The 26,846-nt window shown below is 41.7% G+C and overlaps 3 protein-coding genes across 3 annotated transcripts; 1 reads left to right on the plus strand and 2 right to left on the minus strand.

Annotated features, from left to right (window-relative positions):
• Positions 1 to 137: 137 nt before the first annotated feature.
• col9a1a (collagen, type IX, alpha 1a) lies at positions 138 to 15,222 on the minus strand. The gene is made up of 32 exons (XM_021557074.2): positions 14,967 to 15,222; positions 14,300 to 14,374; positions 14,077 to 14,115; positions 13,924 to 13,986; positions 12,420 to 12,473; positions 12,157 to 12,192; positions 9,787 to 9,810; positions 9,624 to 9,677; positions 9,411 to 9,464; positions 9,106 to 9,138; positions 8,907 to 8,963; positions 8,721 to 8,774; positions 8,572 to 8,625; positions 8,356 to 8,409; positions 8,069 to 8,122; positions 7,876 to 7,929; positions 7,606 to 7,659; positions 7,377 to 7,430; positions 7,220 to 7,273; positions 7,063 to 7,107; positions 6,907 to 6,960; positions 6,705 to 6,758; positions 6,259 to 6,312; positions 4,261 to 4,332; positions 4,138 to 4,173; positions 3,841 to 3,885; positions 3,728 to 3,760; positions 3,194 to 3,340; positions 2,455 to 2,509; positions 2,133 to 2,321; positions 1,835 to 1,912; positions 138 to 1,664 (listed from the first exon to the last, which is right to left on the minus strand). Exons 1-32 carry the CDS (start codon positions 15,039 to 15,041, stop codon positions 1,459 to 1,461), a joined length of 2,064 nt encoding a protein of 687 aa, XP_021412749.2. The 5' UTR covers positions 15,042 to 15,222; the 3' UTR covers positions 138 to 1,458.
• A 750-nt stretch (positions 15,223 to 15,972) lies between these two features.
• si:dkey-23f9.4 (hydrolethalus syndrome protein 1 homolog) lies at positions 15,973 to 23,202 on the plus strand. Its single transcript, XM_036940554.1, has 12 exons — positions 15,973 to 16,366; positions 16,816 to 16,918; positions 17,075 to 17,191; positions 17,455 to 17,525; positions 17,680 to 17,921; positions 18,001 to 18,056; positions 20,938 to 21,095; positions 21,508 to 21,553; positions 21,655 to 21,718; positions 21,825 to 21,906; positions 22,049 to 22,075; positions 22,949 to 23,202. Exons 2-12 carry the CDS (start codon positions 16,819 to 16,821, stop codon positions 23,078 to 23,080), a joined length of 1,095 nt encoding a protein of 364 aa, XP_036796449.1. The 5' UTR covers positions 15,973 to 16,366; positions 16,816 to 16,818; the 3' UTR covers positions 23,081 to 23,202.
• Positions 23,126 to 26,840, minus strand: mrpl4 (mitochondrial ribosomal protein L4). Its single transcript, XM_021557081.2, has 9 exons — positions 26,598 to 26,840; positions 26,389 to 26,470; positions 26,028 to 26,199; positions 25,842 to 25,893; positions 24,341 to 24,458; positions 24,001 to 24,107; positions 23,765 to 23,874; positions 23,611 to 23,684; positions 23,126 to 23,397 (listed from the first exon to the last, which is right to left on the minus strand). The coding sequence occupies exons 1-9, from the start codon at positions 26,643 to 26,645 to the stop codon at positions 23,252 to 23,254; spliced, it is 909 nt and encodes a 302-aa protein (XP_021412756.2). The 5' UTR covers positions 26,646 to 26,840; the 3' UTR covers positions 23,126 to 23,251.
• Positions 26,841 to 26,846: the final 6 nt, after the last annotated feature.

The following is a 26,846-nucleotide window of genomic DNA, read 5'->3' on the forward strand; positions in this document are numbered from 1 at the left end:
AACTGTACAAAAATAAGCTGTGAGCAGTCACAGTAGAGGTTTTCCTAATGTACGTTTAATTCATTTAGTGACACATAACTTGCCATAATTAAGGTATACTTAAGTGCTTTTGGTTTAAATTAGAAGCGTGGGCTCAATTACAGGAGAGTCATTTATTGATTCAACCCTCCCCTACCTCGTTACATGTCCCTCAAGGCATACTTAATAACAATCATCTTCTTCTGCATAGGAAAACTACAGTCTAATGCACAAAGACACACGGCATTTTCAGCAAATGAATCAAATACTTTTATGGAGATATTTTTTAAATGGCTGTTGTTAACACCCTAGATATGCAGATATGAGAACAGTCAAGCTTTCTAGTGTCCCCTTGTGGCTATATTTGTACCACAGACCAACCAATGATTTGAGTCTGTAGAACTCTGCATGCCTCAGAAAATGTCTCAATAAGGCCCACTGGAGATGTGTGAAATTAGCTGAAAAACATGTTGCGGGATTTTCGTTGGAGTCTTTCATACAAAACATGCAGGACTTTATCAAAATGTTTTTATTCTCTCATTTGTACAACCTTTGATGTCACCTCCTCTGACTTTTATAATAAATAAGAATGGCATATACAATTTCTACATATGTCTTCGAACAACACTGCCCTCTTAGTTCTCCCATCGCAAAAACAGTCATCATGACAAAGCAAATCCTACATCAGGAAGACGATAAAGCATAGGGGTTGGTGAGTGTATATGCAACAAAGATACTCGCAAACAAATGAAAGTCATTGAACCAACAGTATACCGGTAATTTGTATGAAAGCTCGGTGTTGACACTAATACATAAACATACAGAATTCAGTGAATTAAAAATGGTTGGCACATTGACGCTTAAAGCACAGTTAGTCTGGTCTGTTGGGGTTTTCACTTGGTTCATATTTAACAAAAAACAAAGCCTACAGTCCCCAATAATATCACAATTAGTTTGCCCCAAAAAATGTCATGCTCTTTTTATTTTACAGTACAAAGATGGCAAAAGCTAGAACTGAGAAGAAAAAAAAAACTTGCAAAACTTTGTCAGAGGGATAGGGGTGTTCCAACCGCTAAAGAATACTGAAATGCATTTTAGAGGGGTGTAACAAAACAATAAAACAATACACAAACAACCAGTCAAAACACATCAAACAAAGTAATGTTTCTTCCACAGGGTTGGGGGTACATTTTCATCTCATTTCAATTTGAATTCATTCAAATCAGGAAGTTAACTGAAATTCCAATTCTATTCCATTTCCTGCTTTTCAATGAGAAACATTTTAATTTCAGTTTACTTCCTGAATTGACTGAATTTAAATGGAATTAACCCCAACCCTGATCTTCCGTGGCACATTAGTTAGTTCCTCCATTAGTCTCTTAATAGTTTGGCCCCTGTGGCCCCTTAGTTCAGGGACCCGTTGGGTCTCCGACTCACATCTTATTCCTCATTTGGCCCTTTCATGCTGGAATCTTTCGCAGATATCGGTGATGCCACCATAGGAAGGATGCACTGTGACGACTCGCAGTAGCCGTTGAGGCCAGGACGACCAGGAGACCCTGGAACGCCGGGAATACCGGGAACGCCGTGTGGCCCTCTCTCGCCGTCGCGGCCGTCTGTGCCATGGGCGGCTCTACCGTGATCACCTGTGGATAGAGTGGTCGGTTGAGACTTGTAAATTAATGTGGAACTTCTAAAAATGTCTGTATGCTGAGCATATTGAGACTTGGCGCATATTGAGTTAGCACAGTAGTTATGGCTATAGCCTTCATTATTATGGTGTGGGTGTGAAGCCTCTTGTGACTGGTATCTTTACCTGGTAGACCGGGTGCTCCAGGTGCTCCTTTAACCCCTCTCGCTGTGGGTCCTCTGTCTCCTCTGTCGCCCGTGTCACCTACGCAGAACGTATACATGATCATCAATTCAAGTCAAGTTTAGCGATGCAGGATGGCTGTAGTGAACTTCACTTCTGATGGCACAAACAATCCTAATTATTCAAATGGAGATCATGACACTACTGCTACCAGCCTGCTTCAGCCAACTTGTCATTGTCTTAACAAACTAGGCCATAATATTACATTTCGGATATATTTCCACCCTCTTTAGAGACCAACCTTTGGGCCCTTTGCGACCCAGTAGTCCTGGAGGTCCTTTGAGACCTGGCAGTCCTCTGGCCCCGTCCAGTCCTGGGTAGCCGTTCTCTCCGGAGGGGCCTGTAGGACCAGGGGGGCCAGGGGGACCTGGCAGTCCAGAGATGCCTGTCTCAGGCCTCCTCAGGCTGGCTGCTAGCTGGGCTAGCTGCTCTATGGCACAGGAAGGGAAAAGGATGGGGTCAGTTCAATGAAACCTATGGACCTGCCTTATCAGATGTGATGGGTTCAGTAATGGCCAATATCAAATGGATAAGAGTTTGATATGAAAATGATCTTGACTTACCTTGCATTACCCTCATGCAAACTTGTGTGATGTGTGTATCGCTTGGTTTTTTCCCCTGGGAAAACAGGTGGTTGTTGAGAGAATTGTGGTGTTAACCGGTAACTAACGCTATTCATAGCTAGCCACACAGGCTTTTTTCGTGAAATGTCTTAGCCCAGGGACATACTTAAAGAGATTCTCTGGTACTTTTGCAAACTCTTTAGCCAGTAGTTCTGAATGTAGCGCTCATGAGCCAAAAGTGGTCCACGAAAATTGCCTACTATGTCACGTGTGCAGATAGGTGCAACACGTCATTGATCTCTCTCGCTCTGCTGTGTGTGCCTCTTGCTAGCTGTCACTCAAATGGCGAGGGGCTGAAGTTCATTGGCTAGAACTCGAATTGCTAGGGGGCTGTCCCACATGGGGGAATATGTAGGGAAAATGGAGCAGCACAGCTTCCAGAAAAACAGTCGCTTTCAAAACGAGGGATTTCGTAACTAATTGAGGTAAGACAGTCATTCTCATAGATTATGCATGTATGAACTACACATTGACACATACAGCCCAAAACGGGAGGTTCAAAAAAGACTTAGTAGACGCCAAAGTTCGGGAGCATGTCTTTAACACAGGGCAAAGTCATCATGTGAATTCTGCTGTCTCCTCCAGTCTAGTCCATATGAGTGCAGTACTACGAAACAGCTCTCTTTGACTCCTGCTCTGTTTCAGGCCCCCAGATCTGGTTAATTGTTAAAGGGCCTACCGCTGGCCCCTGTGTCCCTGGCAGTCCTGGCACCCCTCTGTCTCCCTGCATGCCACGTGGTCCAGGTTGGCCTGGCTTGCCCTCTGGGCCTGGTATGCCCCGGCCGCCCTCCGGCCCTTTGTTTCCAGTCTCCCCTGGTCTGCCCGTCTGAAAACAGCGACAGATTGGCATTCAGCATTCATTCAAAACAAAAGGTAAAATTGGATTACACAGACTGGACCATTGGGAGGATAGACAATGCTGTCTGTCTAGGTCTAGGATCATGTGTTTCAGGCATGTAATCCTACAGTGTGCAAGGCTTTCTTTTGGCATGGCGCAAACACTGTGCAGTGATTCAGTAATGAGAAATGATGATGCTCACGTGTACGTGACCTCTAGTATTAGACAGCTCTATGAAGCTGTGGCATCTAATCATGATGAGTCCCCTATGATTTTGGGACAAACAGGTATCACATTATGTGTACTGGACATAATTGGCCTAGTCCATGCCAACAGAGAGCTGTAGCAGTAAGCGATGCTATAAACTGGACTCACCGATCCTTTCTCTCCTGGCTCCCCTTCGTCACCCTATAGTGAAACAGAATCAGTACTCTTTCACTTTCAAACAAATGTTGGGCACAGCAATGTTTTTTTCTTAATTTACTCACAAAGTCCCCTCTGTCTCCCGCGGTGCCCTCTGAACCTGCTTCTCCCTAAATCAATGAGTAGAAATGTCTTTGTTAGAGAAAACACATGTCTTACAGGATCATTAACATGTATCCATCCCAAGTAGGCCTTGGTGGGGCCTTCTGTACTCTTCTGGTAGCTCCTAGTGCTTGATGTTACTCATTTGAATTCACTCCATTCATCTTCTTCCATCATTTGATGGCTACATAGAATATGGTCACCTCCCTTATGTAGGAATGCAATATTCGGTCGGTTGAGATGGTATTGATAGAACTTACTTGTTCTCCTTGAGCACCGGTCAAACCGACTGCACCCTGGAGAGATAGGAATAGGACAATTATATTTTGCTTTTACACATGAACTTCTGCTTCTGCTTTTGTGGCACCTTTTCTATTCCTTACCCTGTCTCCATTCTGTCCAACCAGGCCGGCAGGGCCAGGCAAACCAAGAAGCCCGAGATCCCCTTTACCTCCCTGTAAAAAATAAATAAATATATATACACAATACACTTCAAAAACTCTTAACACAGTGGATTGCCTGTGCAACACTCCAACCCCCCTCTCAACTTCAGCTGACTACATTTGCACCAAAACATTTTTTTTGTTGTTGCTGGAAATAAACATGTCTAAACGGGTCAGCTGGAAAGGGTATTGGGGGCACCCTCCATGAGATGTTTTTGGAAGTGTGGGTACTGATTGTGGCATACTCTCGGCCGACCGGTTTAAGGAATGCCTGGGAAACAGAGGGTTCTTTCAGGCTTTTTCAGCCTATTTTCCTGGCCTGAATCCTCCTCTCTGAAGAAATACCCATGGGCCCATTGACCAGTGTAACAAGACTCCATTCATGCCCCCTCATCGGCGGATTACAGTATTACTGCAGTCTGGAGGCTTATAAAGGGCTGCCACGTTCAATATGAGAGAGCATACGGCTCCACTTCCTTGGAGTGGGTTTGCTCTTAGGCACTGGCAGTCAGCTTGGTTGATCTGAATGGTTACTATGGTAACTATGCCCATGTTAAATGGTATATGTATGGAATGATAGCAGATAATAGCGATACACACTGAGTGTACAAAACATTAAGAACATTAAGAACATTCCTAATATTGAGTTGCACCCCCTGTTTTGCCTTCAGAACAGCCTCAATTAATCTAGGGCATGGACTCTACAAGGTGTCGAAAGCGTTCCACAGGGATGCTGGCCCATGTTGACTCCAATGCTTCCCACAGTTGTGTCAAGTTCGCTGGATGTCCTTTGGATGGTGAACCATTCTTGATACACACAGGAAACTGTTGAGCGTGAAAAACTCACACCGGTGCGCCTGGCACCTACTACCATACCCTGCTCAGAGGCACTCAAATCTTGTCTTGCCCATTCACCCTCTGAATGGCACACATACACAATCCATGTCTCGAGTGTCTCAAGGCTTAAAAATCCTTCTTTAGTCTGTCACCTCCCCTTCATCTACACTGATTGAAGTGGATTTAACAAGTGACATCAATAAGAGATCGTAGCTTTCACCTGGATTCCCCTGGTCAGTCTAAGTCACGGAAAGAGCAGGTGATTCTAATGTTTTTGTACACTCAGTGCATTGTTTACACTGATGTCATGTCATATATAAATAGCAAAAGATTGTTGGTGTGGATAGGTGCGGCTTGTGTTTATTGCACTCTGCGGTGTCCTAGTTCCAAGAAAGGTCGGGCAGGAAAGGCAGTGTAAGGAAAATAACATGTGAGGAAAGTAAGCATGAATAATTACATAACCAATTATATCAACGCCATTTTAATGTTGAGAGACCAGCATCGACTTTGTTCTCGCCACACAGCGCACAATCCAAAAGAAGGTCATTTATTTCATACTCTTTGTTTTCTTCCTCCTCTTTCACACCGTCTTCATCCTGTTCTTGTCTTCCTCTTCTTTCCCCACCCCAGTATCATCATAATCCATCACATTGCAAACCACAAAATCCTGTTCTGTATTCTGAATTGAACTGGCTTCACTCCGATATTTCCTTGTCTGCATCTTACCTTACCAATCCTTGCATTTTCTCACAACAAAGTCTGATGACTGGAGCACCACAGGGTTCTGTGCTTGGCCACTTGGTCATTACTTCCCATGGCTTTTTCCCATCATTCTTGTGCAGAAGATGCTCATCTCCTTCTATTCTTCCACCTGTTTTACTACCCAGGTTACAGATTTCACCAGCATCTTAGCCTAGTTCATTTGTATGTTTCAAGTTCATTGGTCAGTTTGATAATCATGGTTCATACCGTGGTAATTGTATGGATGTTTGGAACAAATTGTCAAATGCTTTATTCATTGTGGTTCATGATACATATGATGGGCTTGTTTTGGGGCTATGAGTATGTCAGTTATATGGGTCTGTTGGGCTGTTGACTTACCCTGGGTCCAGGTGCCCCTGCAGGTCCGTCTGGGCCACGCACTCCTCTTTCACCCTACAGCGAAATAAGAGAAGAATAGTAGGGAGTTATAGAGCAGTAATTGGGGTGCAATCACAGATGTATTATAGTCTAGTGGTCCAAGACCTTCCCAAATGAATCACATGAAGTTCTGAGCTTGTTGAACAATGCTGATAGAATAATAGAGCAAAGGTTGTGCGTGGCAATAGAGTTCAAATGCTTTGTGCTGATCTTGTTCATTCTATTGTTCCGTTATTTAGCTTACACCTTGATCCCTAATTCCCTAACCCTAAAACGGTTGCTAAATCACACAGCTCCAAATGATTTATTCAAACGGCTGAAGTTCATACGAGACCTTGAAAAGAGTAATCCAACTTGATAGTGTTTTATGGCTTTCTGAATCACATATTCTTTAAAAACATACTCACTGGTCCACCTCTTGCTCCGACAGGCCCCACCTCTCCCTGCTCGCCACGTTCCCCCTGTAAACAAAGCAAGTCACCATGAGATCTCTCATGCTACTGGTGCAAGTATGAGAGGGACTTATGTATACTGTGTCAGAGTATTTGGTTTCATCACTGTCAATTCATGTGATTTTAATATTCATCATTAGACTTTCTCTTGACTTACGGATTTCCCAGGAGACCCCATTACTCCTACAGAACCCGGGTCGCCAGAGTTACCCTAGTAACAAAGAGAGGAAAACATAAGATTCTCCACAATAGAGATTCATATACTGTATGGTCAATAACTGGTTTTATTCATACATTTATAATGTTCCCCTACCATCTCGCCACTTTTTCCTTTAGGACCATAAGCGCCTGGCAAACCCTATGGCGAGAATCACATCAAAACAAATGAACAGCCAAACAAACCCGAACAAATACAAATGTAGAATGGATATGGTGAATCAGAGATGCAAGGGGTCAGAGGTCACACTTACAGGGAGTCCTTGGAGCCCAGCATCACCGGGACTGCCAACTTTCCCAGTAATACCCTTAAAATTATAGAAAGAAAAACAACAGCATGTCAATCTCACTTATTTCCTGTATGTACATCCTCATTTAGCCTATGTCTTTGAACAGCAGTTTGAGCTGTACCTTAGATGCTGGCAATCCGGGGATTCCTTCACGTCCATCGGGTCCAGCAAGACCCTGAGAAAGAACAGGGAAGTTGAGCGTTAAAAAAGAAGATTAGCTTCATGGCATGTGTATTGAGTCAGCTGTATGGAGTCCATGAACATAAGCTCGTGCTGTGTGTAACGTCATAGATGTCACAGATGAGATAATAAATCCGATTTGGTAAGGCTGTGGTGTGTACAATACTTACAGGCTCCCCTTTGCCCCCTGGAAGGCCCCTTATTCCTTGTGGCCCTCGGGCCCCCTGCAAAACAACACACAGTGAGTAAAAGTCTTTATGCTGTACATTATTTGATAGATAGAGTGCACCTGTATGAATTGGCGGCAGGTTTTTGCTTTTGAAAGTGAATGACCATGTGCTCTGTTGTTCTGCAGTGATAATATAACAGTAATAATAATAATGATGATATAACAGTGATAATATATTATATATATGACGGTGTGATGTTTTAGTACTTACTTGACCCCCGTTTGGTCCATTCTCGCCCACTAATCCTCTTTGGCCCACGTCGCCCTAAAAACGGAAAAACACATTTCTTAAACCAAAATAGTAGAAAATAAGTTGAGATGTTACTGTAATGTGAGTGGTGGCAAAGAGGTCATGGTGAAAAAGAGGTGAACGTCATGGTGTTAAAAATAAGACTGGCACTTACTGAGCCACCCTGAATTCCCTGGGGACCGAGGTCTCCAAACGTTCCACGTGGTCCCTGTTATCAAACACATTTCAGATGTCAAATATATATATTTTTTATGCATTTCCTAGTGTGCTCAAACATAAGTTGTGGGATGTTGAGGTTTGGCAGTGCTGAAATAGGCCAAGCTGAAGTCATTTTTTACAGCAATTTTGCGCCCGCTGAGGATGGCAGTAATATACAGTACATAGCTCATCTTGGGCAATCATCCGATGATGTCAAGCAATGTGTGACCTCATGACCCTTACCCTGTCACCTTTGAGGCCCATCATGCCTGTTATTCCCCTGGGTCCCCCTTGGCCCTAAAATCACTCAGCAGAGAGAGAATAGTGTGAGAGAGAGAGAGAGATAACGAGAGAGAGAGAAAAAGAGAGAGAGGAAGAAGCCATTTTTTCATAGCCACATTGTGAATGGCACATTCATATTGATACGAATTTGTGAGAGAATATGTTCAAATATTTTACTGGTAGTCCTTGAGCTCCCATCTCGCCCTCTCCTGCCTGGTCTCCTTCTTCTCCCTGTAGAAAACATCAAACAAATATCACAATCATTATTATTGACCTTTAGTGTATTTGTTGATATTCTATTGGGATGAAAAAGGGAGAGAGGTTACCTTGTGTCCTTGCTTTCCAGGCTCACCAGACTCTCCTTTTACCCCTTTGTGGCCCTAAAGAGAAACCATACAATGTTACAGCTATATGCAAGCTAGTTTCACTGACAAGATACAGCATCAACATCTATAGTATATTAGTATCAACGACCAACCGTAGTATAGTATAAGTATTTGTTATATAGTCACCTTCATGCCTGGGAGGCCAGAATATCCGTTAAGACCAGAAGGACAGGCATTGGGACACTGAAAAACACAAGTAAAGCCTATTTGAGGTCATCTAAGAGCCCTGCCACAGGGGGGCTCCGCTGAAAAGTTCCCCATCATCAGCATCAGGGTACACATGCATAGCTGTGGTGCCCTTAAAGGAAACTTGTGAACACCTTACCAGGTCTTCCCCTTTATACACTCCAGGAAGACCCTGGGGAGAAAAAGAGAAAAACACAATTTTAATGACATTTCTGTCTTTGAAGTTGTTGTCGGCAAAACTGGGGCTGGTTGTCATACAGGTTGGTTGCTGCAGTGCTCTTAAAAATGTACAGGATGCTGTAAATTGGCTCCCCTTTATTACATTTCATGGCACACAGAACTATGCAGCTATTACATCACATGGGACTCAAGTGGGTTTTAAACTGTACTAAGGATGACAACACTAATATGGAACTAAATGATCATGAAAATAAATATATTTACCCTGGGCCCTGCAGGTCCGGGAAGCCCCACTGGCCCCCTCCTTCCCAGTGATCCCTATAAATAATAATAATAAGTTTTACAAGTAAATGAATGCAATAATTTAACAAGTTAGAAGTATTGACTGCAATATAATCAGATATCGAAAAAGTTGGAAGCCCTGTGTATCTAGCCATCGTTTTTCTAAATGATAAAAAAAAAGCAGTCAGTACTCACTGGGGTTCCGACTTTGCCAAGCTCGCCCACCAACCCTTGTGCACCAGCTGCTCCCTGTCAGCAAAACAAAATGGACATGACACAGTACTAATGTACTGTATTATCTTGTATTTAAATACATTATTCCTCATTCAGGTGTGGGACCAATAGTAAAAGCACTCACATCAGGCCCATCAGGTCCCTCGCCCTGTGGGAGACAAGAGAGAATTCATGGAGAGGCTTGAAGGTGTAAAACTGAGGTAAAGTTTCATTTGTCTGTATCAACAAGTTAATCAATGCAGTAACAAGGGTACAGTTATAAAAGGCACCATTTTAAACAATGCCATTTCAATAAATCCGTCCTTATAGTATGTCATACCCTTATAATTGTCATATCCTAGGTGGGCGTATTCATTTAATCTATGATTTCAGATCAACTAATGGGTGTGTGTGTACAATTCTTAGACAATGCTGAGTTCAGAACATCTCAGAATTTTGCAAATACCAGCATACAACTGTGGAAAATCCACTGGTAATTACTAGTGGGAAACTCATCTATTATCCCCGTGCTCCGAGGTTTTCACTTGCACCTCTCTGGTGTCATTTGTCAACAAACAAGACAGCAAGCATTGCGGCATCTTGAGCAGTTGTTGTTTATGTTAAGAAAAAAAATACACATTGTTGATAGAAAATGTATTCTGTTCACCTTCCTTTTAATTTAGAAAGTGAAAGCAGCTCAATATATAATTTTTATGGGCAGAAATTTGCTAAACAATCACAAGCCTTCTATTGATCTCCATGTTTGATAATATTTCCCAAAACGTATTTATAAATCCACAACTGGTAATTACCACCTTCCCACTTGGTTATGAACGCAGCATTAGACAATTTTATGGGTGTGTCCTATCGTTATATGGTCCTTGAGAGGGAGTAGCCTATTCCAGATGTCCAGTCATTTCAGTGGATGAGTAAGACAAATCCTTGGAGGGGATGGTCTCATCCCTATGGTAGTATAACAATCCACGGAAACAAGTGAGGTCGATCCCTTTCCAGATTATGTTTGGTAATTTCTGCATGATTACCGTAGAGGCTACAGTTGAAGTCGAAAGTTTACATACACTTAAAGTCATTAAAACTCGTTTTTCAACCACTCCACAAATTTCTTGTTAACAAACTATAGTTTTGGCAAGTCAGTTAGGACATCTACTATGTGCATGACATAAGTCATTTTTCCAACTGTTGTTTACAGACAGATTATTTCACTTAATAATTCACTGTATCACAATTTCAGTGGGTCAGAAGTTTACATACACTAAGTTGACTGTGCCTTTAAACAGCTTGGAAAATTCCAGAAAATGATTCCATGGCTTTAGAAGCTTCTGATAGGCTAATTGACATCATTTGAGTCAATTGGAGGTGTACCTGTGGATGTATTTCAAGGCCTACCTTCAAACTCAGTTCCTCTTTGCTTGACATCAAGGGAAAATCAAAAAAAATCAGCCAAGAACTCAGAAAAAAATTGTAGACCTATAACAAGTCCTATATCGACATAACCTGAAAGGCCACTCAGAAAGGAAAAAGCCACTGCTCCAAAACCGCCATAAAAAAGCCAGACTACGGTTTGCAACTGCACATGGGGACAAAGATCGTACTTTTTGGAGAAATGTCCTCTGGTCTGATGAAACAAAAATAGAACTGTTTGGCCATAATGACCATCGTTATGTTTGGAGGAAAAAGGGGGAGTCTTGCAAGCCGAAGAACACCATCCCAACCGTGAAGCACGGGGGTGGCAGCATCATGTTGTGGGGGTGCTTTACTGCAGGGGGGACTGGTGCGCTTCACAAAATAGATGGCATCATGACGAAGAAAAATTATGTGGATATATTGAAACAACATCTCAAGATATCAGTCAGGAAGTTAAAGCTTGGTCGCAAATGGGTCTTCCAAATGGACAATGACCCCAAGCATACTTCCAAAGTTGTGGCAAAATGGCTTAAGGACAACAAAGTCAAGGTATTGGAGTGGCCATCACAAAGCTCTGACCTCAATACAATAGCAAATTTGTGGGGAGAACTGAAAAATCGTGTGCGAGCAAGGAGGCCTACAAACCTGACTCAGTTACACCAGCTCTGTCAAGAGGAATGGGCAAAAATTCACCCAACCTATTGTGGGAAGCTTGTGGAAGGCTACCTGAGATGTTTGACCCAAGTTAAACAATTTAAAGGCAATGCTACCAAATACTAATTGAGTGTATGTAAACTTCTGATCCACTGGGAATGTGATGGAAGAAATAAAAGCTGAAATAAATAATTATCTCTACTATTATTCTGACATTTCACATTCTTAAAATAAAGTGGTGATCCTAACTGACCTAAGACAGGGAATTTTTACCAGGATTAAATGTCAGGAATTGTATAAATACTGAGTATAAATATTTGGCTACGGTGTATGTAAACTTCCGACTTCAACTGTATCTCATAATGGACAATATCCCTATTACATCCCTATTATACATTCATTCTGTTAACACATTTAGTTAACCACGCTTACTTACAATCTCCCCGACTTCCCCAGCCTCTCCAGGTTCCCCCTGATAGAGAAGCACACAAGATGGTTGGTGATGACAATAACATGGCAGCGAAATAATCTCAACCTTTCATTGCTTTGGAGCATACAGATATTTTCTCATTCATACTCTTCTGACCAGCCTCCACTCACCGAGTACTGAGAGTGTACATGCATTATATTTCGGCAATATAGATATTAGACAGATAGGGAGGTTATGGATACATTTGATTTCAAATAAAGAAAATGTACTTTTGGTCCAGGAGGCCCATCTGGGCCGAGATCCCCAACAGGTCCAGTGGCACCCTATAGAGGAAACAAAGCTTATATCAACCACACAGAAATATGAATGTCCATGAGTAAACTATATAAAAACGTCAATATGTGTCTTATACCCTCCAGTGAAAGAAGTCATTTCATGCTCGTTACCCATTCTTAGTGGGATATTTTATATTTTGTTCTTTACAAGTATTCAATGGGACTCCTGGGAAATTATAGAAGGACATGATTGTGAAAGTATTCATTAGAAACAATCCATCCATTCCTCAATTCCTGAAATAAATTGATTTCAAATAGAACTGTTCCAACACTGAGTTGCTGACACAGTACTCTCTGAGATCGCCATCAGTAACAGGGTTGCCTTACTTCAAGGCAATATTACTGTAAATCTGATTTCCATCATAACATTTGCATTTGATAAACACAAAGGAAGGTTTGTAAATCAAATTATGGAAGGCATCTCAATTGAGACTACTCTTCTTTTCTTCGTTTGTATCTGGAATATAATATATGACACAGTATTTGATCAATGCTCTAACGAAACAATGTACTAACTAAACCATTGCATATTTAGTCTACATAAAAGTACATTTCATCATTGACATTTCATGGATGACGTGTTTCCTGTACAATAATTGAGCAATTATAAGACTAAAATTGGGTGTGTCTTCTCTCACACTGTTTAGCCCCTCCTCTTCCACCAGCTACATAAACCATAGGAGGTCACTTAACCAGGCTAACTAGTCCTCCGCCAAGCTTGAATCAATGGATTGAAAAGAGAAGACGCTCTGAACTATCGCCTCAAGATCAAGGAACTACTACCACTCTCTAACTAGTCAATAGCTTTGGCAGGCAACAAAGAACAGAAATCAGGAATCATTCAAATCAGGAACATAATTTTTTTATTATAGTTCATTACTTGAAGTCAGTGTTATCAAGGTATTTGCTATTCCTAAAAATATGATCACTATTCACTAAACAAAAGAGAATAGAGAGCTACCCAGCCAAAACTAGTGCATACCTCAACACACCTGGACACCCCCTACTCTGCCAGACACCGTATTCAGCATTATGGCCCAAACGGACACACATTGTGGCCCTTCTGTTCCACTTTTCCCAGCATACAGTTCTTTCCTGTCAGCCATCACTGGGCGACCGCATCCCCTGCACCCCCCGACTCACACAAAAGGACCTCTGTTTCCCTGTTTCAGTCAGGAAGCTATTTGAAGCATTCCCCTCTTCTCTTCTCTAAATACCCAGGTTGATGTATCCCACTGACCCCCCCCCCCAAACCTTTTGCTCAGGAGCCAATATAAATTACTGACACAGCAGTAGAACCACAGCCCCTTGAGCTTCAGAAGTTACAGATGTTCAATAGACTCAATGAAGTCTGTTATCTGATTTTGCACTAAGCTTTCCTGCTTTGGGAGTATGAATAACAAACTGGTGGTAAATGTGTGTATTCTGTGTAACTTACGTCTGCCCCTGGTAGGCCGGGTGTTCCGGGAGTTCCTGGTTTGCCGTCTTCCCCATCAGGGCCCTAGGAACAGAGTGCCCATTTCAATACCATGCTAAAATGTATCAACCATGTATTGGTAGGTTATGGCAAAGGAAATGATAGTCTACTCACAGGGCCGCCTTCTGTGAAGTTATCGTCCCCTCTGTCTCCCTGAAATTAAATAGAAAAATTAATATTTATTTAATAACCACGTAAAAATCCACATTAGGTTTAAAATGATAGAATAACACAATTAATGTTGGTCTATACCAGGTGAGGTGCTGTACAAAAGATGAGTCTAAAGCCTGAAATGACACAAATAAAGAATAAAATATGAAATCAAAAGATATCTCACATCAATGCCGTCAACTCCAGGCACTCCTGCTATACCAGGGGGTCCTGCGGGGCCTCTGGGACCGACCAGGCCCCTCTGTGGATAAATACACAATACATAAATACACTAAATGAAATGTAGCTCCAAATCGTAGCTGTTGGCTGTCCGTTGGTCAACTCACACAAAAAGATCCATTGTGTGAAATCAGTCATTTTGTGGGAAGTAAGGTCAAGAAAAGAAAACCACAAGCCTTTATCCACTATACAAGGGACCACTCTATGTAATTACATATGTTGAGAATATTTTTGTTGAGATTCCCAACCTATTGGTTCCATATGTCGGCACAGATAGTTATTTGTCCTACACACACCTCTAAATCATGCAGCTATTTACAAAAGAAAGAAATAGTCCACTAATCAAAAGGCATATTATGGTAGGTCTAATGTATATGTCAACTATATGGTTCAACGAATCTGTAAATGCATAGAAGGTGTTTCAAATCATTTGGGAGTCTGAGCATCCCAGCCTATCCCATCCATGGGAAATTCCATCCCAATAACACAGGACAATATAATATGAAGAAAAGCAGTCATACATGCCTGTCATTACAAACCAGTCATACATTGTGGCTGGCAAACAAATCTATGTGAACCACTTGAGAAGAAAATAGCCGTACTTTGTGACTTACCTGAGCGGAGCAAATAAGGATGATTTGCAATAAAATCACCAGTAATGACTCCCGATATATCCTGGCGCGAGTCATGGTCGTCCCAAAGACAAGGAATTCGCAAAAAGTCCCTTTTCCCGGATGAGTTGGGATTTACGGACCACCTGTCAATATTCCCCAACTGAACCCCACAGTAGACTGAAAGGTACCATGTACTATTAAAATGAATGTTTATTCATGATGGACTGGAGAGCTGGAAAGTGGTTGGAGGAGGGATGGAAGGTGCGCACAAGGCGAGGGTTTCTCTGTGAGACAAGGGTGGGATTTATAATGTTCTCTCAAGATGTATAAATACCTGCAACTTTCGCTTACTTGTAGTTTGTCAACTAAACGCTTGTATTCCAACAGTTTATATCATATTGTAAAAATTAAAAATAAATAACAAATCCAACCTAGCTTACTTCTGCACATGTATAACATACAACATAAATTATGTTGCTGTTACATTCATCGATGCAATATTTCTTCAACATAGAGTTTGTAAATGAGCAAAATGAATTTAAATCTGTCAGCCTGATTTGATTTTAGACATTGTTGGCGGCCTACAATAAATGAGTGAGATCTATTATTCAACAAACACATATCCCCACTGATTACATTGTCAATTTTGATCGACTTACTTTCATGCTTATTTTTTATATAGCCATCTCATAGAGAGAAATACAATAGTAATGTCGTCTTTTTTTGTAGGCACTAACTCCGCCATGGTTCGTTGGACAAAGCCTTTGAGGAAAATGAATGGCGTTTTTGGATAAACGCCTAAAATAAGGTCTGTGATAAACAGGCTTAAGAAAGTGTATGCGTTTTGTTCTATGAGATAATCATCATAAACTAACATCACTTTTTGTGATTTTTGAATAATTTATGCAATAATAATAATAAAAACTACATATATCACATAAAGGCTTCATAATTCACAAAGGTCAACAAAATGCATACGAGCTCCTAATCATGTTGACTTCAGACCATATTTTCGGCGTTTTTTCCAAAACCCTATTCTTTCCCCATTCATTTTCCACATGGGGATGGCTAAGGGCCGCAAACTGGCGAGCACACAAACATTTCAGACAAAATCTTGTAAAGGCATCATCATCTTAGGCACTGACTGCATTGCCAGGGTATCCACACGGTCTTCCTTGCACAAGGCGGCGATATTTCTGGACAGCGTTAAATCCACCGAAGAAAATTCAGAAAGGGCGTCGTTTTTAAAGCACGTCGTTTTTTTCGAACAACGGCTGTGTTGTTGTCTTGGTACTGAAAATACAAGCAGTAACTAGCCAACTGTTTCAGTTCAATAATTGTGTTGCAAAATAGACATGACTAACGTTACGCATTTATACTAAGAAGCTCACACTGTACAGGTAAAACACATTTGATCAATCAATGTTAGCATTGGCAAAATGGCCTGTTGTGTTGAACTGCTGTCTTTGTCATCCTGCTAGCGTGCTAAGTTAGCTAGCTAGTTCTATTATAACGTTGCTTACTTAACGTTAACTGGCCATTTAACGAGTATTTGAAGCTAACGTTAGTTGCTAGCGTTCATCCTTTTTGTGGATTTGGGCTAGCTAGATAAGGGAGAGATCATGAACGTTTGGTTGATTGTAGCGAGAGTTTGGTTGGTGGTTGTCTAGCCTGAAGTTAACTGACAACTTGTTGCTGGTTTTAGTCGATCACTTCCATCATTATTCTCTGCTATCCATCATTTCTCATGTACCTATCTATCTAGCAGTATCACGCTATCCATCTAACTATCCACCTACTAACTACTTACGTTTGCTTATATTACATTTATGGGACAATTATTTTTCAGGAAATGGAAAGGTTGGATTTCTCAGAAGATGAAATACAACACCAATTGGAGGCACTTGGTTACAACAACATACCAAGACACAGACTACATGAATTCAAAAGAGGTGGGTTGATAGAATTAGAAAATATAGGCCTTCATTTTAATGACCAAATGCTGGCTAAATCTGAAATAACTGTGATGTTTTTGTGACGTTCACGCTGCAAGTTAGCTGTCAGATTGGTGGAGAAGCAACTTTGTGTGTGTGTGTGTACGTATATAGATCTAGATGAACTGATCCGACATGAAAAATCTAAGAGCCACTCATCCAGTGAATTGAACTCTACAAGATCTCAAAGCACCATCATCAAAAGTCCTCCTGCAGTCACCAAGGTTAAAGGTGAGATCACTGTACGTGTTCTCATGTCCACTACATAATCAAATATAACTGGGTCTGGTTTCCCAAAAGCATCTTAAGGCTAAGTTCATCTTAGAGCCATGGGATCCTATGGTTCCTATGGGTTTTAACAATGAACTTAGCCTTACAATGCTTTTGGGAAACTGGGCCCTGGTCAGTAAGTGTTGGTTGCACCTTTTGATGAGCAGTGTGGTTCCGCTTGAGTCTCTTGATTGTAATTTCCTTGTTTTCCCCCCCCCTAACAGTACACCAGGATAACACCGCAGCCTTCAGAAATGTGTTTGCGCAGGCTGGTCCATCACACCATGAAAGACGGGTATATATTCACATATTCTTTTCCCAGATCATTCGTCCCCCTTCATCCAGCAGATAAGCTAGCTGTATTGTATTTATATGTAAATAATAATAATAATAATAATAATAATAATAATACTAGAATGGCATGTTACTTTGTTCTGTGCTCCACCCAGGTGCTAACCTCCACATACAGCAGAGACAACAGTAACTATGATGCCAGACAGGAGTATGACTCCTACACTCAGCACTCTGTTGCCCCCAAGTACCAGCGCCCCTCAACAGCCCCTAATAGGCTGGTAGTGGATCCAGACCTAACTGACCTCCAGCAGTCATCGTTCGCTGCCAGTCAGTCGTCCACACCAGACCGAGACACAGGAGCGCATGGGAGACCCTATATTAAGAGGAAAGTCCTTAGGTACGGTAAGTTTAGACTATAATGATCACGTGTGCTATTGAGGATACTTGAGTCAACCTCACTCTGTTTCTTCCTAAAGGAAACATCAAGGCCAAGTTCACGTCTGCGATGAATCAACACATAGTGAAGATTCAGGTAATTCAATAATGTTATGCATGATATTATTTATGCAAAAAGTCTTAGGAGTACTATATTTAAAATATAAGGCCTGAGGGGGTGTGGTATGTTGGCCATTATAAACTGGGCCGTTTGGGTCCTGGATGCTGATTGGCTGACAGCCGTGTTATATCAGACCGTATACCACGGGTATGACAAAACAATTACTTTTACTGCTCGAATTATGTTGGTAACCATTTTATAGTAGCAGTAAGGCATCTTGGGGGTTTGATATATGGCCAATATACCATGTTTACATGCTGTGTCCAGGCATGCCACGTTGCATTGTGCCTAAGAACAGCCCTTAGCAGTGGTATATTGGCCATGTACCACACCTCCCCGGGCCTTATTGCTTAAATATACCACGGGTATGACACAACTACTTGTTTACTGTTATATTTCTGTTGGAAACCGGTTTGTGTCGTGTCTCAAAACAACCCTTAGGTGTGATATATTGGCCACAACTCTTTATTGCTTAAATATACCACGGCTAAAGGCTGTTCTTAGGCATGACGTGGAGTGCCTGGATACAGCCCTTAGCCATGGTGTATTGGCCATACACCACAAACCCACAAGGTATATTATTGCTATTATAAACTGGTTACCAACATAAATAGAACAGTAGACAAGTATATTGTCTGATATACACATGGCTGAAATGCTGTTTCAGCCAATCAGCACCCAGGATCCGAACCACAGGGTATATAATTGTATTTAGTTTTCAGATGCCTGTTGTTGGAGCCAGTTTCTATTTCTTTGGTTATGCAAATATTTGTTTATTAGGTCATATTGTTCCATTTAAAATAACTTCATTTAATTTCTATATAAGGTGTGTATATATGAATTTGGTTATGTGGTCTTATGATTTGAATGAGAATAGGTCAATTATGCCAGAATTCAAGTATGGACAGGCCCGCCCAGATAGGTTCATTTGGTATTTAGAGACAAGAAGTAGGGCCTGCTAGTTATGGCAAATGTTTGGGTTACTGGGACCCACATACGTCTTACCTTGATCTTTTAATTTAAATGGAATATTGGAACCTTTGTTTACCTTGCACTTATCATTTTGGATTCTACATATATAAAACATTTAAAGTTTAAAGCCATTGGAATCTTGACTTTCTATGGGATTTTGGATTTGTGGCTCAAATCTTGCAACTGGTTTTCCCATGGCTATTCGAAAGCCACTACATTTAAAGTAAAAAGTTCCACACGTTATGGATTTATCAAGACTTGGAGCAAAGCAGCTCTGCTGACAAAAGAGACTGTGAGTACAATATTGGTTTAACGTGCAAGCTAAGCCTGTCTTTTATGATTGTTGGTTTGGAAATGTTTGACGTGTCTGTTTTGGAAACAAATGTCACAAGATTTTCAACTGTGAATATGTTCGTTAGGCGCTATTGGAAATGTACTGTTGATATTGACAAACAAAGCCTAGTGCTAGACTACACATGGACTTTTTTGACAAGCATCACACAGCATTGTGGAGTTGCAGTTCCTCTGGCGACCAGCCTCTAACAGGTGGCAGTGTAGAGCAACTTTGAGACCACAAGGTGTAATCCTTTTAGCACTACTCTTTAGCCATCTGCCTCTGCAGATCACCACACACTCCCCACAGCAGCAGCATAAGGAGGCTTCTTACCCTTCGCTACCATGTATAAAATGTACGACAGTCAGTGGGACGAAGAGAGTGAGGACGGGAATAGCTCCCTAAACTCCGCTTTCTGGTCTGACGGAGAGGAGAAGGTTGAGCAATACAACCAGGAAGATACAGAGCACAACAGCACCACTGAACACACACAAGAGGAGCCACCTGTCGGGGGGGATCCAAAGGAAACAGAACAGGAGGAGCGTAGAGGAGAAAGGGCTAAGCCGGGCGAAAAGGGAAAAGATTGATGAGGAGGGTTACAGCACTCGTACTGGGAGCCCGGTGCTGAGCTTACTGACATCTGGTTATGGCACCTACAGGCCAGACTCTTCAGCTAAGGATGACCCGGAGGGAGAAGACTATAGAGACGACTGTACCATAGCTGAGTTTGACAGAGAAAACCAGGGCCTTCCTGAGATGCGATATGACAATGAGGATGACCAGTCGCTAGCCAATTGTGATGGTGACAGTAAGGAGGCTAAATGACTAAAAATGACAAGGCAGTATTAGATGGGATATGTCCCGAAGAATGAGAGGCCCACTAGAGAAGGATATAGTGAGGAAAGAAGAGAAAGGAGCAGAGGATGAGCAGGAGTGGGAGGATTTGGAGTCGCCGGCGAGCAATAAAGATTTTAAGTTAATTGATTCCAAGTCTACTAAGACTTATGAAGAGTGGGAGGATAACAGAAGACACAAAAAGGGTAAACCGCATATCCGGTCTATTGTTCCTAATATAGTATGAAAATTCAATTTCCATAGGTAACATCCTCTTAGTTCAAGTAGGTGCCAAATGGACTGACACCCTGTACATGAGAACAAAGTGAAAGACCTTGCCTGAAATTTTAGTTGAAAGTCATGTCATCCATTGCAGTGGTTCTCAACCTTTTTCAGTTACTGTACCACCAACTGAATTTTGCCCCTGAAGTACCCCCTTGCGCATTTTACCAGTAAGCCTATGGTCTCATGAGTCTTATCAAGTACCCCCTGTGGATAGGCCAAGTACCCCTAGGGGGCCAAGCACCCCGGTTGGGAACCACTGATCCAGTGCATAGTACTATAATCCCTCTTGCAGCACTTGTATAACTAAAATGTGAGATGTACTGGGCCTGTCCGGCTCAGTGATCATACAACACCTGCCTAGAGCTTACTAGCATTGCTTATGGCCTTACACAGTGGTAACTAAGGCTAATGTGTTAATTGTTTCCCTTTCAGGTGCAGTGAGTGGGCTGGGGGAGCGTCTGGGAGGGATTCATGTGTCCATGTCCACCCACCAGGAGTCGGAGCTGGAGAGTGAGGATGCAGGCAGTCTGAGTGACAGGTCTGAATCAGACTGTCTCCCAAGTGCCTTCAAAGCTTACATCAGAGGCATGGTGGGTACTCTTGCCTTTTTGAGAGCTAACTTCGGTTTTGTTTATTAATCTCAGAAGATTAAATTTGGGTAAATTTGAGTCATTTAGCAGACGCTCTTATCCAGAGCGACTTAAGTTAGTGCATTCATCTTAAAATAGCTAGGTGGGACAACCACATATCACAGTCATAGTAAGTACATCATTTTTCCTCAAAGTAGCTATCAGCAAAGTCTGAGCTAGTAAGAGGGGAGATAGTGTTAGTTCACGAGGGGGCTGCCGTGGGATTATTTAGGATACTCTTTGAAGAGGTAGGGTGTGATGTTTTTGGAATAAATATAATTTATCCTCACATCCAGGATCTTTTTTGAGAATCTTTGCAAAGGGTATAAATGTATGTTTGTTGAAAACAAATGTCGTTTTAAATCTCTTACAGGCCAGATCTCAGAGCGAGAGTGACATCAGACCCCGGCCCAAGTCGTGTAAGTACCCACACTGCTGTTACACGTCATTGTGCTCACTGCACACTGTCCTGTTGCAATGTGCCACCGTTAAACGTAGTCACTCATGTCTGCTCTTGCAGTTATCCGCCCACTGATGGATCACCCTCACACCAGAAGCCTGAAGAAGACAGACCCAGTGGCAAAGTAAGAGGATAATTACCGAAATGTCTAAATAATCAGTATACATCTTTTGAAAGATTACTGCTGTGGATCTGTGCTACATTTTCATATTGTTCCCCATCTTCCAAAGGTATTTCCAGTACAAGCAGGACTGGGAAATGTTCAAGGCGCCAGGAGAGAAGGATAGGAAAGCACTGCACTGGGAAATCAGGGTATGCATGAACACCTTCTCCATAACAAACTCTTGGCTTACATACTTTATTTGAAGACCACTTTTTGCATGTAGTGGACAAATGCTGAATTGTAATGATGCATGACCATAATGTCTGAATGAATCACTCTTTGTATTTTCAGGAACAGCTTGCGTACCAACCTCTACCAGTGAGTATGCTTCATTTATAATCTTGTAACCATCCTGTCATTCATTATTTCAGGTCAGAAAATTCCTTAAATGGACCCCCCCCCCCCCCCCCCCCCCCAAAAAAATAAAAATGTAATTCGTCCATGCCATGTTTGACACAGTCCCGCATAAATTATGCATGTCAACGTTCAATATTTCAAGAAATTGCTTTTAGTATCCTGATGCCCAGTGTGTGTTAAGACACATTTCTGTGGACTGTAAGGCAAATGGACCAAGTATTTTTGATTCCTCTTTCCCCTAATATAGAGAAGATGGGACCGATGTGTTTCTGATTCAATGTTGTTCTGAGGGCATAACCACATTTTACCTTTATTCAAGTAATCCAAGTTGATAAGAGAATGTGTAATTGCAACCCATTTTACGCTCTCTGCCACTTGGGGGCAATGCACCAGGCATGCCTTTTCACCATTAATCGCTGTAAGCCCAACCCACTGTTCTATAAAAACGAGAGTCAGAAAACAAAATCAGGTGTTGAATCTGGGACCTGTTATTTTATACCCGCTAGCCAACCTGCCTCCTCTTATTTGACTCAAACCTGTCACTGGGTCCACACCCACTAATCATTAACCAATCACATTCCTAAATGGCTGATTAGACATGGTTGGACAGGTGAAGGCAAGGACTCCACCTTTCCAGTCATGACAAATTAGTGATTACTTTTAAAGAATTTGAACAGGAAAAAGTAAAACCACTGAGCTGTGCTGCACTACTCCTTGGAAACCAGACATGGGTTATACATGGCCTAATGAAAAATATATAAACAATGTTTTTCTGGGGGGGGTGAATACCTTGCGATGACTGAAAACATTGACATCTTGTATGGTTTCCCCCAGCCGAAGCCTCGAAGAGTATTTGTGCCCAATACCTACGTGGTGCCTACAGAGAAGAAACGCTCCGCCCTGAGATGGGAAATACGACATGACTTGGCCAATGGACTCCTACCGCCAAACAACTATCGACTCTAGGCCTTATGTACTTGACGCCTTAAATAGGCTCTCTTTTAATCACCAGTTTGCATATATTTTATCATTGACATTCATTTAATTCACAAGTTTTTAATTGAACATATTAAAAGACATGACAAACATTTGTATCATTGAATATGTTACGCGACGGTATTCCTTCACCCAGTGCCTTCAAGGCAGGTCAGTGTAGGGGAGTTTGAAGGGGTACAGCGGTGTGAAGCGTTCGTCGTGCCAAAGCAGCTTGTTTTCCAGAAACTTCACTGCTTCCAGGGTGAGGACCAGGACCTCGTGTTTTAGCATGCTATGAACGTTCAGGCCTGTAGAAGAAAAGTCATCAGGAAACATTTTAACTTTACATGAATTAATTTGCCCTCGCCTGTGTAGTAACAGTAAATACAGTTTGCATGGTACTATGTAACAATGTTGCTCATAGGTCAATTATACACTGTGTACAAAACATTAAGAACACTTTAATAGAGTTGCGCGTGCTGCGCCCCTCCCCCCGATTTTCTAAATCAGTGTCAACTTACCTATGGCTGGAATGACATTCACAGTCTTCAAACTCTCAGTGGCCTGAAGGATGTTCTCAGGAAGCTCTTCGCCCCTGTAAAATATCAAAGACTCAATCTTCAGCTAGGATGTCCACAGAACTGAGTTTTTTTTTTGTTCACTGTTGATACTTACGCATCCACTATCAAAACAGACTCCCCCCAGTGTCGGTATCTGATGAGGTCCATGAGGTACTGTGGGTCAGGTGTGGGGATGTTTAGAGTGTCAACCACATGGAGATAATCCTGAAAAACACCCAACATCAATACAGTAGGAATGTAGATGGCATAATTGAAAAGCATTCATTACAAGAGAGGGCGTTTTTAAGATGCGAATGTACTTAGTGTTTTCACAAATATAATGGTACATACCTGGGCCAGTTTGGAGCTGAGGGCAATTTTTAGTCCTTGAACACGTACTTTCATGGGCAACATGTAGTAAAAACTAGTTGGTCCTCTGGGTCCATGAGAAACACCACCTGCAAAACAGAAATGATGTAATTCTAATTGTTTTAAATCTCTCCAATGACTTTGGCTCTTAGCTGGGACTGTTCCTTCTTTTGGGCTGACTGATATTTAAATGACAGATTTGTCCATGTTCATTCTTGGAATTGGCATCTGAAAATGTAATGTTTTGTCACTGTGCGTTGAACTGCTGTCCTCCACTTATCACAATACTACTGACTTGGCCCATACAGACTGAGACCCTCACCTCCTCTCCATATAGGCGACCTGATGCTTCCATGTCGTGCTTTGCCACTTCCCTTCTGTCTCCAGGGTTTCCTTCCTCCACCTCTCACCTCCGATCTGACCTTAGTGTGGGCATGGCTCTACGGGAGATTTTCAGTTATTATAGTAGGAGCAGATGCATTTAGTCAAATCTAGCTCAAAAGTACAGAGTAGAGGTTGACGATTAATCGGAATAATCTGTATTAATCTGTATTTTTGGGTGCCGATTTGCCGAAAAATAAAAAGATGTTCCCTTCCATATACCTTTATTTAACTAGGCAAGTCAGTTAAGAACACATTCTTATTTTCAATGACGGCCTAGGAACGGTGGGTTAACTGCCTTGTTCAGGGGCAGAACGACAGATTTTCACCTCGTCCGCTCGGAGGATCCAATCTTGCAACCTTAGTTAACTAGTCCAACGCAATAATGACCTGCCTCTCACCTGTTACGCGAATGCAGTTAGCCAAGGTAAGTTGCTAGCTAGCATTAAACATATCTTATAAAAAACAATCAATCATAATCACTAGTTAACTACACATGGTTGATGATATTACTAGATATTATCTAGCGTGTCCTGCGTTGCCTATAATCTGACTGAGCATACAAGTATCTGACTGAGCGGTGGTAGGCAGAAGCAGGCACGTAAACATTCATTCAAACAGCACTTTCGTGCGTTTTGCCAGCAGTTCTTCGTTGTGCATCAAGCATTGCGCTGTTTATGACTTCAAGCCTATCAACTCCCGAGATGAGGCGTAACCGAAGTGAAATGGCTAGCTAGTTAGCGCGCGCTAATAGCGTTTCAAACGTCACTCGCTCTGAGCCTTCTAGTAGTTGTTCCCCTTGCTCTGCATGGGTAACACTGCTTCGATGGTGGCTGTTGTCGTTGTGTTGCTGCACAGGAGGAGAGGGACGGAAGCTATACTGTTACACTGGCAATACTAAAGTACCTATAAGAGCATCAATAGTCAAAGGTTAATGAAATACAAATGGTATAGAGGGAAATAGTCCTATAATTCCTATAATAGCTACAACCTAAAACGTCTTACCTTGGAATATTGAAGACTCATGTTAAAAGGAACCACCAGCTTTCATATGTTCTGAGCAAGGAACTGAAACTTTAGTTTTCTTACATGGCACATATTGCACTTTTACTGCAACACTTTGTTTTTGCATTATTTAAACCAAATTGAACATGTTTCATTATTTACTTGAGGCTAAATTGATTTTATTGGTGTATTATATTAAGTTAAAATAACTGTTCATTCAGTATTGTTGTAATCGCCATTACAAATAAATAAATCGGCATCGGCTTTTTTGGTCCTCCAATAAATAGGTATCGGCGTTAAAATCATAATCGGTCGACCTCTCGTACAGAGCTTTGGGTATAAACCTACAGAAATATGCCTGTACTTCTCATCACCTCATTTTTATAATATGGTCATAACAGCAGTCTGAGAAAGTTCATTATTGGTTTGCTACTTACAATTCTCTTGAAATTTCTCTGCCAGAGTTCAACTTCGTGGAGTATGTCAATCCTGGTGGGAACAAAATAATTTGTGTCACTGTTCCCACCAAACGATAAAGCACTGAATATGTAAGTCTCTCTGGATAAGAGCCTCTGCTGAATTACTTAAATGTAAATACAATGGCTAGACATTGACAGTTTTACCTGGTAGGGACTGCAAAGACATCGGGATGGAGGTCAACCAAACCCAAAAGTTTACTGTCCCGCCTCTCCAACGTCTCCACCCATGTCTGTACTGGGCTCAGGTGTACAGGGACGGCAGCATCACACCTCCTCAACACAGGAAGACTGGAGTCTGATGGAGGAGGGGGCCTCTCTGGAAAGCGATCATAAAACATCAATAGCTTTCTTACATCTGACCTAGTTGGAAATTAATGCTCTGAAATGACAGACCAACATTGCATTCAAGAATGGGGGAATAAAACTTGATTCTTCAAATTCGCACCATCAGTTCAATGATCCATAGTGCATGATAGAAGGCAGTGAATGAAAAAGCAGACCTTACTTGCTCTTGCATGGTCCACGAGATTGGAAGGGATGCGTAAATTTGAGGGTAGAGCGTTCTCACCAGAGAAAGATGAAGATAACTAAAAAAAGGGACATCTGACAATGAGCTTTTATATGTGCCAGCAGTAATTTCAGCCACTACATCTTTATATATCCTCAATAAAGTGACAGCTAGCTAAGTTAGCATTAGCCTAGTTTAACGCTCACCATTTTAGAAATGCCTCTACCACACACTGCAACTGATATACGAAACATTTCTGTAAACCTAATTAAGACAACCAAATACGTGCGACTTCTTGAAAACAGTCTTTGAAGAGATCATATTCTGAAACAAACATGCATTTTCTAGATATTTCCAAATAAGAAAGGTCATTCGGCAATGCTGGTGTGTTGTCGCATACTGATGACGTTTATGTTGCGTAAACGCAAGCGTAATAAGACTGCCACCTAGCGGTG

The sequence above is a fragment of the Oncorhynchus mykiss genome, chromosome 13, assembly GCF_013265735.2.
Source record: "Oncorhynchus mykiss isolate Arlee chromosome 13, USDA_OmykA_1.1, whole genome shotgun sequence".
NCBI lineage: Eukaryota > Metazoa > Chordata > Actinopteri > Salmoniformes > Salmonidae > Oncorhynchus > Oncorhynchus mykiss.

Coding starts and splice junctions, on each gene's coding strand:
- col9a1a (XM_021557074.2), bottom strand. CDS start 15,041: ATGACTCGCGCCAGGATATATCGGGAGTCATTACTGGTGATTTTATTG. Junction 12,193..12,419: donor ATGGGCCTCCTGGACCAAAA/GTACATTTTCTT, acceptor CTTCTCTATCAG/GGGGAACCTGGAGAGGCTGG. Junction 4,174..4,260: donor TTGGACAGAATGGAGACAGG/GTAAGGAATAGA, acceptor CTATCTCTCCAG/GGTGCAGTCGGTTTGACCGG.
- si:dkey-23f9.4 (XM_036940554.1), top strand. CDS start 16,819: ATGGAAAGGTTGGATTTCTCAGAAGATGAAATACAACACCAATTGGAG. Junction 17,922..18,000: donor ATTAAGAGGAAAGTCCTTAG/GTACGGTAAGTT, acceptor TTCTTCCTAAAG/GAAACATCAAGGCCAAGTTC. Junction 18,057..20,937: donor AACACATAGTGAAGATTCAG/GTAATTCAATAA, acceptor TTTCCCTTTCAG/GTGCAGTGAGTGGGCTGGGG.
- mrpl4 (XM_021557081.2), bottom strand. CDS start 26,645: ATGTTTCGTATATCAGTTGCAGTGTGTGGTAGAGGCATTTCTAAAATG. Junction 24,108..24,340: donor GTCGCCTATATGGAGAGGAG/GTGAGGGTCTCA, acceptor TCTGTTTTGCAG/GTGGTGTTTCTCATGGACCC. Junction 23,875..24,000: donor TCAGCTCCAAACTGGCCCAG/GTATGTACCATT, acceptor GGTGTTTTTCAG/GATTATCTCCATGTGGTTGA.